We start from the raw sequence: 13394 nt of genomic DNA on the forward strand, positions 1-13394 counted from the left end.
TTCTTAAGACGGTTTGCTGAGAGGCTGCAACTGTCTTTCCACTGCTTAATGCACTGACAGTAGAGCACGCTTAATTCGGGACTTGTCCCATAGTATTATAAGTTATTATAAACCGGTCATAAAAAGAAACAAGGATGAGTGTGGTGGTGGTTTTGGTTGTGCTGTGACATGCGGAAAGGTCACAAGTTGTACTCAGACCACATCTCAATTGCAGTACAACAGCACATCCCTCACTTCTCCATCGACAAGGAAGCCATGGTTTGATGGATTGACAGACAGAAGTCATGTCATTCTGACCAGTGCAACACAGGTGCATTGGGGCATGACATGGGGTCAGCAGCAAATGAATAAACCCATAGAAACTCTTCGTCAGACTCTACTCAGTCTACTCTCTTGATGTTTGTGTACATTTTAATTAACTTTGGCAATATAATATTTATAGACCGGTTTTGGTTAGTCATCCAGACATTAGTCAAATCAAAAACTCACTACAGAAGAAATTGGTTGTTCACCGGCGTCACACAGGCCCCTGGGGAACAATGGCCCTTTAAGATGACTCTTCTTCTTTCTACTTTCGTATATCATCATCGCCCTTGATGATTGGGTGGCGACATTTGTTTCACAAGATTTTCTTCTAGTAGTGGAGGCCACGTGCCGTCCCCCCCTACCCCAAGATGACCCTGTGAAGTGATGACTCTGTTATGACCAAATAAGGACACAGAATGAAGAATGTAATGGGAATAAAACAAGACTTGAAACTTTGACATGTGAAATATGAATAACTGTAAAATTTATAGTTTTTATAGTACAATTTACAATGTACATCACATTCATCCACTGGTGCCAAAGGTTCAGCACAACCCTAGTCTAGACAGAACATAACCGCTGTTCATTGCTTTTAAAACATTGCCCAAGTTGTGTAGCATAACCCAACATGCTATAGAACAGAATTTGTTTAAACACAGACTGCTGAACATAGAAAATCCAAATCAATCCCAGTGACTGAAGATTTGTTATTTCTATAGTTGCATTCTCTAAAATAAAAGAAATCCTATTAATAGCTCTGTAAATCCAACAATCACACACCCTTCACTTGGAAAACATCCTCCCTTTATGAAACTAGCTTTGACCATCTAATATATGATACAACAAATTGACCCAATCACTGCCATGTAGAGTCCAATGTGTGAAGACACATTTCAGTGTTCAGGGACAGAGCGAGGCATCACCCCAGACGAATGTCTCGCTACTGGCCATGACCAACGTTGGGCTGTCTGGAAAACATTGCCTGCGGGTCAGCAAAGGACGCTGCAAGGCATCTATGAAGAAATGGACATTAGCATCTTCTGATGCATGTGCGTGCGTGCGGTGAACCACAAACTATGGAACAAATCATGAGATGTAGATATGCTCGGATAGGCCGGCCACGAGGAACAAGTGTCATCCACTCTTGCCTGCATCTCATTCCCACCACAAATATAATTCAGTAGTTCCCTCAACTCTTTTTAAATTCTGCTTTAAATTCTGCTCGGCCTCCCCATTAAGCTAATTAACAACTTAGATTTAGGCTTTAGAATTATCAAAAATAGCAGATGTACAAGCTCATAGTGTGGCATGAAGTGACACGCTATGAGCTTGTAGATCTGATATCTTTTAATAGACAAAGTATCAAATAATGGTTAAAGTGGTTAAAATGGGCTAATCGCTCCAAATAGTCAGGAAGGGTAATTTCAGATGACAAATTTCACCTTTAAGCAAGTGACAAAAAATAACCCCAAAGAGTGAGGAACGTTACTAAAGTAATGCTGAAATAAAACTATTGTATGAAATTAAAAGCAGGAAGCAAATCACACCAAGCAGCATTGCTACAGATGCAGCTGCTTCAGAAACACCCAGCGGCAGAACGTATCACAACAGTACTGAGCACTTGGGGATCAAATGTAACTTTCATGGAATCAAGCAGGCTTACTTGTGGAAGGAGCAAATGAGCTCAGTGGTCTGGCATTCACTAGGTTTCAACGTAAGTTTTGCAGAGAGAAATGATACTGGTAAAACCAATTTCATATTACATGTTTTAAAATAATTATGAAATGTCTGAATGGCTACAGTACAACGGTTTTATTTATAGTATTTTACAGTTGTTGGGAAGGAAAAAAAGAATAATACAGAACACCTCACACTGCTTCAAATTCCATCCCTCAGTGTTTTCCCAACCTGTCGAACATCTCCTTGAGTGTCGTCTGTTTCCCAGTCTTTGTTCTGGATGTGTTTGGTTTAACCGTATCTGAGGGTCCAGAGGTCATACTGGCATTGAGATTGTCCTCAATGGGGATTTCTCGAAGATGGTAGGCATTGTTGGAGCCCTTTCTGCGGTCTGTGGCACTGCGCCTCTCCTCCTCATTCAACGTCTTCTGCAGTTGAAGAGCCACTCTCATGTCCTCTTCCTCCTGGTGCCTGCGCTTGGCCAACTCCTCCTCAAACTGCTGCTGGATCAACTCATGGAAGACCAGCGAGGAGGAGAGAGATGAAGAGCAGGAGGAGGAGGGAGGAGGAGATGGGCGTGGTCGCTTGGTACACCTCTCCAGATCCATTTCAGAACCCTTTCTCTTTCCTGAAGATCTCATCCCTCCATCTCTGTCTGAGTGACTCTGGACAGACCCCATGTCAGCTGGTGTATGAAAAGAGAGGAGAAAAAGTGAGTACTGCACTACATTGCACAAGTGCTCCTGCCTCCAGAACAGAACACAGATAGGAGAGAAGAGGGCTGGCTGTATCCATGGCCATGCTGAAATAGGCATGTCTAATCTTGCTATATTACTGATAGTGCTGCCATAATTGGCCAAAAATGACCTTCGAATATTCCTTTTAAAACACCACGTGGATTCAAACCTATTCGAACCCAAGTTCAACTGTATATTATTTTTAATATAGATTGTATAAAATAAAACTTGAGGTTGAAGTGTTTCCATACCCGATTGGTGTTTATCTGGTAGTACTGGTTCCAGTGTTCCTAACAAGGCTGTAGACCCGGATGGAAGGCTAGAATGATTCATCTCCTGACCATAGTAATCCAACCTGGGCATGGAACACTCAGACGGGTCCCTGGAAAGCGAAGTCGAGCCCTGGGAGTGGATGATGTTCCCCTGAGATGAAAACAACATTTTAAAACCAGAGGTCCAACTGGAATCCGGGAGGGACACAGTGCAGGAGACAACAGTAAGAAAGCTGAGAGGGAAACAGTGTAGGAGAGACAAAGAGTAGGAAAGCTGAGAGGGAGACGGTGTAGGAGAGACCAAGAGTAGGACAACTGAGAGGGAGACGGTGAAGGAGAGAGAGTAGGAAAGGTGAGATGGAGACAGACAGTGGGACAGATAAGAGGGAGAAAGGGTAGGAGACAGACAGTAGGACGGCTGAGAGGGAGACCGTGTAGGAGAGACAACGGAGATGAGAGGGGGTTAGAGGTCTTAGACAATCCCTCCTACAGCCACATACCTTTGAACAAGGCACTGCAAATCAGCTCACCTTGTTAGCCATCAAGGAGGATGTTGGACTGGAGTCTGATGGACTGGAGACTCTAACTGGAGAGAAGAACCTGCACGCGTACACAGTTACAGTATATCAGCATATCACATACATTGCTCCTGTCTTATAAGCGTGGATATAATTATGTCCGTAATTATGTCCGTCAACCAAAATAATAATAATAATAATAATAATCTCAATCCAGCATGGTCATGACCCCTGATATGGACGCTAGGAATGGATACATGTGGTTGAATGTAATAGGAGCATTGCGCTGGAATGCACAAAAAAGGCTAACAATGTGCCCGGTTGTTAGCGCCACCATCAGGCGATTTTTTCAAACACATTTTTGAACACTGCTCCTACAGATTTTGCCCTAAAAATTACAAAAAGCGCTGTATACATGTGACCTGACGGTCGCTTATCTCCCGATTAGGGAGTCTTACTGGTCAGTAGATGTATCAGAGATGGAGGTCTCTGATCATCTGGCTATGTGAGACTATTCAATACAACACTAAAACATTATGATCCATTTAGGACTACAATCAAATGAAGACACATACTGTATGTGCAACTAGAAGATATCTCTTCTTGTGCATTATGTAAAGGCACTTGTAGTGTTAGTTAAACGTACTTCTGTATGTCTTCAGAGGTTTTGCGTTTCTTCTTGGCCGATGACCCAACGTTCGTTCGACCGGTGCCGTTGGTCTGAGATGCTGAGATGGGACTGGTGTTCTGCAGGAGAGAGGCATTTCATTTTACACACACATACTATATAGTACATGTATATAAATGAAACACACATATACATGTATAAAGGCTGTCAAAGTAAAAAAGTTATTCATGCATAAACACATTGCCTTACTAACAGCGCAAATCACTTTATTTCCATTAATCCTATTTCGTTTTTTTGACCCTTTGAGGCATCTTTAGGTCTACGTTCATTGCTCCTGCTCTGAACACAGTCACCAAGCGCTCCCTTTTCCAGCCTCAAATGGCATCTTACCAAGTAGTGTCAGCTAAACAAAAAATCAAACCTCGGTTCGAAGTGGAGCGGTGAATCTGAGCAGCTTGCTAAATGCCTAAACTGTAAACTGTGCCTGTGAGTGAGTGGTGAGTGTGCCTGGCCTGCACAAAACAGCGCCCCTCCTTTAACTAGTGTGTTGTGTGTGGCCACTCAAGGTATTGCCAGGCTACGGACACGGCCAGCCAGCCAGCCACCCAGCCAGCCACCCAGCCACATACCCACGGACATACCTGTCTATTGGGAGCGCTTTCACCGCTCCAAAAAACAATCTCTCACACACACACACACACACACACACACACACACACACACACACACACACACACACACACACACACACACACACACACACACACACACACACACACACACACACACACACACAGGGTCACAGTGTCATCCTGTTTAAAATTACACATGCACAGAGCTTTTCTGCACAGATTTCATTGACAACCATTCTGCTTGGTTGGTCATTCAAATGTAGGTGTCTGTCTCACTCTCACCAGTTGGAGGCTGAGCAGCTTGGCCATTCTCTCATCTTCCTCAAGTTGTCTCTCCTGAACCTCCTCCTGTCTCCTCCTCTCCTCCGCCAGCCTCAGCTCCTCTTCAGCCAGGAGCGCTTTGATGTACTCCTCACTGGCTGACCTCTCTGCCTCCTCCACAGTACGTTTCTCCTCTGCCAGCTAGAAGGGGTGAGAGGAAGGGAGGAGAGGAAAGGAAAAGAGAAGGGTGGGGAGTAGAGGAAAGTAGGGAGAGAGGGGGGAAAGTTAATTTTTAAAAATTCACATTGTTCACTAAATATATTTATTACATTTTCCATGTAGTTCATTAATTATATGAGTTGTATTCATACAGTTAATTGATAAATATCCATTATATGAACTGTGTTCATATAGTATATTATCTATTGTATGGTTTGCCTGGTGATTAGTTACCTTACTGATCTGATCTTCATACTCCCTCCTCACCTCTCCTGGCTCACTGACCCTGGGTCTGGACTGGCACACTGTGCACACACGCACACGCACACACACGCACACGCACACACACACACACACACACACACACACACACACACACACACACACACACACACACATCGATAACCTAACCTTTAATAAACACGCTGTGAAACATTATCTCAAAGATTTGAATTAAACCGAATCATCACTGAACAAAAAGTCAGATATTCAAAGAACGTTCTGAATTAGTTAACAGAGGGTGTGAGTTTGATTCCCACAGCAGCTAACTGTAGTGGTGAAGTACCAGTGAGTAGTATACTGATCTCTGACTGGACCTGTATCCCTGAATAGTTAGTGAATACATTGCATTTGAACACAATGTGCTCAAACAAAGTGAGAAAACTCTCCATTTTAAGAAATAGTTACAATTCCATTTATATTCATCTCTACAAAGGTCAGAGAGGTCTATAAAGACAATCATATGGTGAAATTGGGAGTGGGGGCAGAGAGGGGACAACTATGCTGGCAGCACATGCACATGCTCCTATACACTGTGACATCACGTTCGTCCTGGCTTCACTGTGATGTCACACCAACCGAATCCCTTTTATGCCCATATATGGAGTTCCCTGATGTCATCAATATTAAGCCCATATCTAACAGGACTTCATATGGGAATGCCCATATGTGGAGGTCACATTGGCCACAAACCACACTAATAGAATCCATATATGGCCAAGACAGATGAACAAGACAGCCCATATCTGTGTGGCTGGTTCTACAGACAGGTTCTCTATTTATGGGCATAAAAGGGTATGATGTCAGATGTCATAGACATCATAGGACTTTCACATAACGAATAACTGAGTACATGTTTGGGCTGTCACAGCATATCTCGGGGCGGCATAGCTCAGGGGTAGAGAAACCGTTATTAGAGCACGAAGGGTTCCCAGTTCGAATCCGGGCTCCCCCTGAGTTAATGTCGAAGAGTCCTTGGGCAAGACTCTGAACCCCTAATTGCTCCCGGTGAGCAGGTTGGTGCCTTGCATGGTTTCCTCCACCACCGGTGTATGAATGTGTGCGTGAATGGGTGAATGTAATGCACAATCTCTGTAAAGCGCTTTGGATAAAAGCGCTATATAAAGGCACCATTTACCATTTATCTCCATATACAGTAAATGGATCTCCATATATGGGTACCAGGGGTCTCCATATATGGGTAACGGTCCAATATACATCACCTTGCCCTTTTGGGGCGAGGTTGCTTGTCGCCGTGAGGCGTCTTACTAGTATAACATACCACCATACTCGTCTGTCCCTACCTTGGTTGTCATCTCCTCCCTCTTCCTGTCCTCTGATGCGTCTCTGACATTGCAGAGGGAAGGCGGCCTGGATCCGTGTCCACAGCATCTGGTTGACCATAGTGTTTTTGCGGCTGTGTAAACGAGACCATGTAGCCACTCTCTTCCTGCATAGAGGACAACACATGGACGCCTTGTCCGCCGACTCCAGGAAACACTCCTGACAACAGACAGAAAACAGTCATGTAGGGCAGGAGTTCGCAACCTTTTCCAACCAAAAATACTCATATTTGAACTGGGGACCCCTCACCATGACAAGCACTTGGAATTGTAGGAGTTGAGGCATTACATTTAGTTTGACTCTGTTCCACAGATGAATATTGTGAAAATAGGCAAAATAGAGCTTGTGAGCTTGCTGGTCTGATAGTTTCACAATATTTATCTGTGGCATTATCCACAGATAAACATTGTGAAAATAACAGATCAGCAAGCTCACAAGCTCTAGATCGTCAATTTTCTTTCCTATAGCATTTGACAATTTGGCAAATGTTTTGTTGAGTGATGCTAGTAGCACCAATGATAACAATTCACGCCGATTTCAATACAGACTTTCACTTTGAAAACGTGCGACAGAACTCGGCAAGAAAGGCTGACCAAGTAGTCAAAATGATCGCCACAGACGTAGTTCTGTAAAGTATAACTCCTGGGGATGCACAAAATAGAGAATTCTTGGCAGAATCCGGATACCGAATATAGGAAACACTTGGCCGAAAACCGAATTTTCTATTATGTATAAAAAATAAAACATTGTAGAGCTACATGATTATGGCAAAACCTATAAGGATCCATATTGAGATCAGTCATTTAAAAACATGTATTTATTCATTGTGTAAAATTATTTATTTAATATTGTGTAGTAAATACGTAATACAAGACAATATGTCTCATAATATTAGCATGCCATACAGTTGAATTATTGCATATTAAAGAAATATCAATTAAATTAAATTAAATAATAATACAATTAAATTAAATATGGAATAGCCTATACAGTATTTGATAATATTCGGTATTCATTATTCGGTATTTGATATTCGGTAATATTTATTCAGTCGTAAAATCTATTCGGCCAAAAGCCGAATATGCGTTTTGCACTTTTCGGCAGAATATATTCGGTGCATCCCTAATAATTCCCTGTTTTGGTTGACTGGTAGACTGGTAAGTTCAGATAAACAGTGTTCTATTATATAGAAACAAAGAGAGACAAAGGAAGACAAGAGTGAGTGATTATGACAAATGTGTATTCAGAGAGAAAAGGTTAAAAGTGAACCTTGCAAAAGGTGTGTTCACAGGGAAGAGTCACTGGTTCCAGAAAGATGTCCAGACAGATGGGACAGAGACAGTCTTCCCGGGACAAACCCCCTCCTCCACCTTCTCCCCCCTCTGTGGACAAGGTGGACACCTCAACCTGGGACACTGGCGGCATTGCTGCACCTTTCAACTGATCACTACAGTCCTACGAGAGCTGAGGGAAAAGTAAAAAATAAAGATTTTCATCGATCAATCTATCTTTGTTTAGGTTATCTGGACCTGAACAGGTTTTGTGAAATATCTTAGTGTGTTGTACATGGCAATAAATAATAATAAAAAAGCAGCTATTTATGGGTACAATTATGATATTTCAAGAAAGAAAAGTTACTTTCAATTCATAATATGTAAAGAAATACAAGAATTATTATTTCAGTGAAGCTGTAAATAGCATACCAGAAATATTAACATGATTCACCATTACTAAAGCATTTTCTAATGCCACATTGTTGAATGAACTACCAAAACCTAGCCACATTTTTTTTAAATGTTGAATCTAGGGTTAAAAAAAGAAAGTAGCTCATAACAGTATGCACGGTGGGTTTTTATGATTAAACACTTTACAGATAGAAAGGATAATTCAACCTTTCCACAGCCACAATGTTGGAAATTTTGCAACCCTAGATTCAACAAAAAATCTAGTGTTGCAATTTGAGTCCAACCAAAACCCAATAAAGATCTGGACTCTAAAAACAAGCAGTAGCATCCTCTGATGAATTGATTACAATGGACCACGATGGAAACAAGCCCCCTGGGGCTTTTAGTGTTATCCTTTTAGCATAACCTTTGACTGTACTACATGTAGACCTACTATTAACAATCCTGCTAAAAAATACACCCACATTTTACTTAAAATGCCACTAGCTTTGGTTACATTTTCCATTGCACACATAAGTCCCTCTGTGTCTAGTAGTCTAACCCAGAGCCTTCTAATTCTAGGGCTCTGGTCTAACCCACCTTCTTTCGTAGTAGGCCTAATGGTATACGAGTATATGAAAGAGTGCAAATTCAGTCCATCCTATATTAAAATTGCTTATAAAAAATTATGTTTGGTTTTATACAAATTTGGTGACGGGTAATCATCATAATATCAACGAAGTATTTAGTCAGAGAAACATTCCAATATTTGATTTTCTACACACACTTATGACTGGTACTGCAGTTCTTCACACGCTTGGGTTATGAATATCAAGCACAAATATGCAAGAAATTAAACCAGAAGAGCAGAAAGAGAAAGATGGGACACTGATTTTGTTAGCGTGCTGCCGAGACAACATAATAGCCAGTCTGTCTGACTGATGACAACGTTACACAACAACCTGGTGGTCGTGGTCCATCTGGACAATAGCGTTCTCCTCCATAACGCTATGGACCAGGGATAGTTTGACAACAATGATACCGTTAACGTAAGCATTACTAATACACGGTAACAGCTCATACTACTCATCTAAGTCCATTGAAAAGAACAGGGAGGGTGGTGGAAATGTAAATAAAGAAATAGAGGCTACTCATCCGACATGAAGACCAAAACAAATCTGTGCTAGCCTTTAGCCAACAGGCTAAAGTTGTTACTTTTAGTTGTGTTGTGTTGTGTTGTGTAAGAGTCAGTTAAGTCAATACTCAATAGACAACCAAGAGATATTGTTCTTGTTGTTAACAGCACACACATTCAATTAAACTAATTGTATATAAAGTTTATAAACCGATATTACTACGTACTTGATATAAACATGGAGCATTGGCAGGTCTCAGCATTGGGGCGGGGGCGGCCCTTGAATGGCGCCCTTTCAACTTCCTCTGAATGACGCATGCGCAGCCGCGCCGGGCCAACACGCGCACGCGCACGCACACACACACACACACACACACACACACACACATACACACACACACACACACACACACACACACACACACACACGCACACACACACACACGCGCACGCACGCGCGCACACACACACACACACACACACACACACACACACACACACACACACGCGCGCACACATAGGCCTACTATATTGCAATATATTTGGTTTTGATGACTATAATGGTTGTTATGATTATGCGGATGATGATGATGATGATGATGATGATGATGATGATGATGATTAATCCGTAAATTTAGCAATTTTCAACGAATCTTTCAACGAATTTGGGTGTTTTAATTTGTCAAAACATGTTGGGGAAAAGCATAGGGGGGAAGCCTGGCAAACTTTGGACCGAGTTCAGTGATAGTATCCAACAGAGAGAGAGAGAGAGAGAGAGAGAGAGAGAGAGAGAGAGAGAGAGAGAGAGAGAACAAGATCGAGAGCGGGACAGGGAGGGAGAGGGGGGAGAGAGAGAGAGAGAGGGAGAGGGGGAGAGAGAGAGAGAGAGATCACAGTTTGCGCACAGCAGACTTGAGATTGAGGGATGTGGAATTGAAACAGTGAGAGGTCTCAGCTGACTCTGGATATTAGTTTTTCCTCCGGGGAGTCGGGGAGATACACAGCAGCCTACAGTATGACTCGTATGAGGTGAGTAGCTGTATGTTTGGGCTATTATTCATTTCCATCAGCTATAGAAGAAGTGCTCAAATGTGATGCCAAAATGTGTATTGATCTCATGACATAGGCCTCTGCAGGCTAAAGTTGTGAGATCTCTCATTCTGTTATTGTTTGAGTAGACACAAACACGTCAAACAGGTGAACTCTAGCATACATTTGATGTGTTTCTTCTTGCGAACATAAGACATAAGGACAAGGTTAATCTATTTGATTTGAAAGTATAACAACTTGTGACAAATACCACTGCAGTTGACAACGTTTGTTTATGTTTTCAATGTCAAAGGTCATGGCAAGGCTTGACCCCAGTATAATCACCATTTAAGACTCCTCCTCTCTTAGCTGGCTATTCTAATGACTTTGTGTCTTTTACTGAAGATAATTTCAATGATTTTTATGTCACTCTGGATATGAGCTTTTGGGGGAGAACTGTTATTCCTTTGCAAGTAAAATGTTGTAGCACGTGCCAAACTGCCAATTCAATGTTGCCAGATTTTGTGAGAGAAATAAGCAACCAGGAAAACAGGCCCAAAAAGAAGCAACTATAGGCCACACAAGCTCTTTAAAACTCTATATATACTTTATATATGTATTTGAAAATTGCAAATCTACAAGGTCACAACAGAACACAATAATAATTAAAAAGATTGGATGCAGGCCCAATTAAGCAACTAAGAAAAGAAATGCAACCCACAATATATGTACAAGCAACTTTACAGAAAAATAATCCAAAAGTCGCTTATCAAGTCTTGATAAGTCCCATGTCCCATGGAGGGATGGACTATCATGGTCTGTTATACAAGATCCTTTATACTCCTAAAAACCCTCCTCAGTCCTAGGAATTGTTTCAGCACAACCTCAGTCTGTTGAACAGGGCTCGACTTCACCACCCACTTGTACATTCACAACAAATACAACACATTACTCATCTGATACTATTGAAATCTTCTTTTCCTCTCAGACTGTTTCTGTTGGGGATGTTGTGCACGGTGGCCTCCGGGGCCCAGGTGGTGTCTCTGTCAGACATATACGGGAGCCTGCAGTCGCCAAACTTCCCAGAGCCTTACCCCAGAGAGACAGAGGTGCGCTGGAACATCAGTGTACCGGAGGGTTATCGCATTAGACTCTACTTCAGCCACTTTGACCTCGAACCCTCATACCTCTGCGAATACGACTATGTCAAGGTAAGACCAAAACATGTGTGTGTGTGTGTGTGTGTGTGTGGTGTGTGTGTGTGTGTGTGTGTGTGTGCGTGCGCGCGCGCACGCGCGGGCATGCGTGCGTCTGTGCATGCGTGCGTGCAGCCGTGCACATCCCGTTTGGACCCAATCAAAATATAAGACACTAAACTTAATTGAATACATGGGACCTCAATGGAAACAAGCCCTCAGGGCTTTTCGTGTTATGATTTTAGCATCATTACTACTTGCGCCGGCAGAGTGCGCAAGTACTGCCTTCGGTGCCGTCTGTTTCCTGCCGACAGTACAAAGGGCCTTTAGCCAATGAGGGAGCAGGGTGACGTCACCACCAACAAGTGTGACCTGATATAAATAAAATAACCCTCACTTAAGACATCATAGGTGGTGACGTCATAGACGTCACCACCAATCAACAAGTGTCATCACATCACATCACATCACATCACATCACATCACATCACAGCACAGCACAGCACAGCACCGATCGAAGTAGGTCATATATGGCCACGAGTGCACATAGTAGTTGTATAACTGCACCACTGTACCATTTGCAAACTGTAAGTTAGTTACTATTATAATTAATGCTGATGACCGGAACAGTTCTAATAACTTGTTTTCTATATTTTTTTATCATTGATGTGCCTGACAAACACTGGACAGAGCACAGAAATAGAACGGTGTGTCTTCTGTCCTTTTTCACTGATAACTTAGAGGTTCTTTAATGAGATGTATTCCAGTTAGCATAACGCCTCATGCTTCACATTTAAATGCTAATGACCTCGCTGGGCGCCCCGGCAACGCCACACCGTAACGCACCCCCGGCAACAGGAGCACAGCAGCTGTCAGATACAAAAGAGGAACAGACGACCGTTTCCCTACAATGCACTGCTTTCTTTCTGTCTCCCCGTCTGAGTGTGTGTGTGTGTGTGTGTGTGTGTGTGTGTGTGTGTGTGTGTGTGTGTGTGTGTGTGTGTGTGTGTGTGTGTGTGCGTGTGTGTGTGTGTGCACACGTGCGTGCGTGTATTAATGCGTGCGTGCCGTGCATGTATGTGTGTGTAATTCATTCTCACCTTAACTCAGATTTAGTTAAGATTTCTTTAAATGTCCGGGGACCTCCAGGGGTCATTGAGGGGATTCCAGCCACTGAGAAAAAAAATCAAACACTATCAAACATATAATTTTCCGAATGTCTGTCCGAGCGTTTCTCCTCGGTGGCTGGAGCAATTGATCTGAATCCGCATCACCATTAGCATAGGAACACACCTGACATAACTGCAAAGCCCTTTTGTCACTTTCACAAATCGTATGCTGTATATTAGCATTTTTATTGTGTATCTTTTCTGCATCTAGCATGAGGCATATCTAATTCTGCATCTAGCATGAGGCATATCTATTCTGCATCTAGCATGAGGCAACATTTTAAACCATTTTTAACTCTATAGCCATTAAACGAAACAGGTATTTCTT

At 42.5% G+C, this 13394-nt stretch overlaps 2 protein-coding genes across 2 annotated transcripts in view; one reads left to right on the plus strand and one right to left on the minus strand.

Moving 5' to 3' along the window:
- Window positions 1-838: 838 nt before the first annotated feature.
- Window positions 839-9952, minus strand: rnf168 (ring finger protein 168). Its single transcript, XM_080731219.1, has 9 exons — window positions 9900-9952; window positions 8143-8337; window positions 6834-7032; window positions 5485-5555; window positions 5053-5232; window positions 4157-4257; window positions 3523-3592; window positions 2972-3143; window positions 839-2668 (listed from the first exon to the last, which is right to left on the minus strand). The coding sequence occupies exons 2-9, from the start codon at window positions 8296-8298 to the stop codon at window positions 2199-2201; spliced, it is 1419 nt and encodes a 472-aa protein (XP_080587345.1). The 5' UTR covers window positions 8299-8337; window positions 9900-9952; the 3' UTR covers window positions 839-2198.
- A 573-nt stretch (window positions 9953-10525) lies between these two features.
- masp1 (MBL associated serine protease 1) overlaps window positions 10526-13394 on the plus strand; it is a 17048-nt gene continuing 14179 nt past the window's right edge. The window contains exons 1-2 of the mRNA XM_080732365.1: window positions 10526-10701; window positions 11690-11912. Coding sequence (XP_080588491.1) covers window positions 10688-10701; window positions 11690-11912 — 237 coding nt within the window. The 5' untranslated portion in view covers window positions 10526-10687. The remainder of the gene's footprint in view (window positions 10702-11689; window positions 11913-13394) is intronic.

This window comes from Nannobrachium achirus, assembly GCF_963921795.1.
Source record: "Nannobrachium achirus genome assembly, chromosome: 8".
In the NCBI taxonomy this organism is placed as follows: Eukaryota; Metazoa; Chordata; class Actinopteri; order Myctophiformes; family Myctophidae; genus Nannobrachium; species Nannobrachium achirus.

Bases quoted from the DNA above. Each gene is read 5' to 3' on its own strand.
- rnf168 (XM_080731219.1), bottom strand. From the start codon at position 8,298: ATGCCGCCAGTGTCCCAGGTTGAGGTGTCCACCTTGTCCACAGAGGGG. The intron at 7,033-8,142 runs GTTCACTTTTAA...GTCTGTTGTCAG, and splicing joins GTGAACACACCTTTTGCAAG to GAGTGTTTCCTGGAGTCGGC. The intron at 3,144-3,522 runs GTGAGCTGATTT...TTTTCATCTCAG, and splicing joins CCTCCTTGATGGCTAACAAG to GGGAACATCATCCACTCCCA.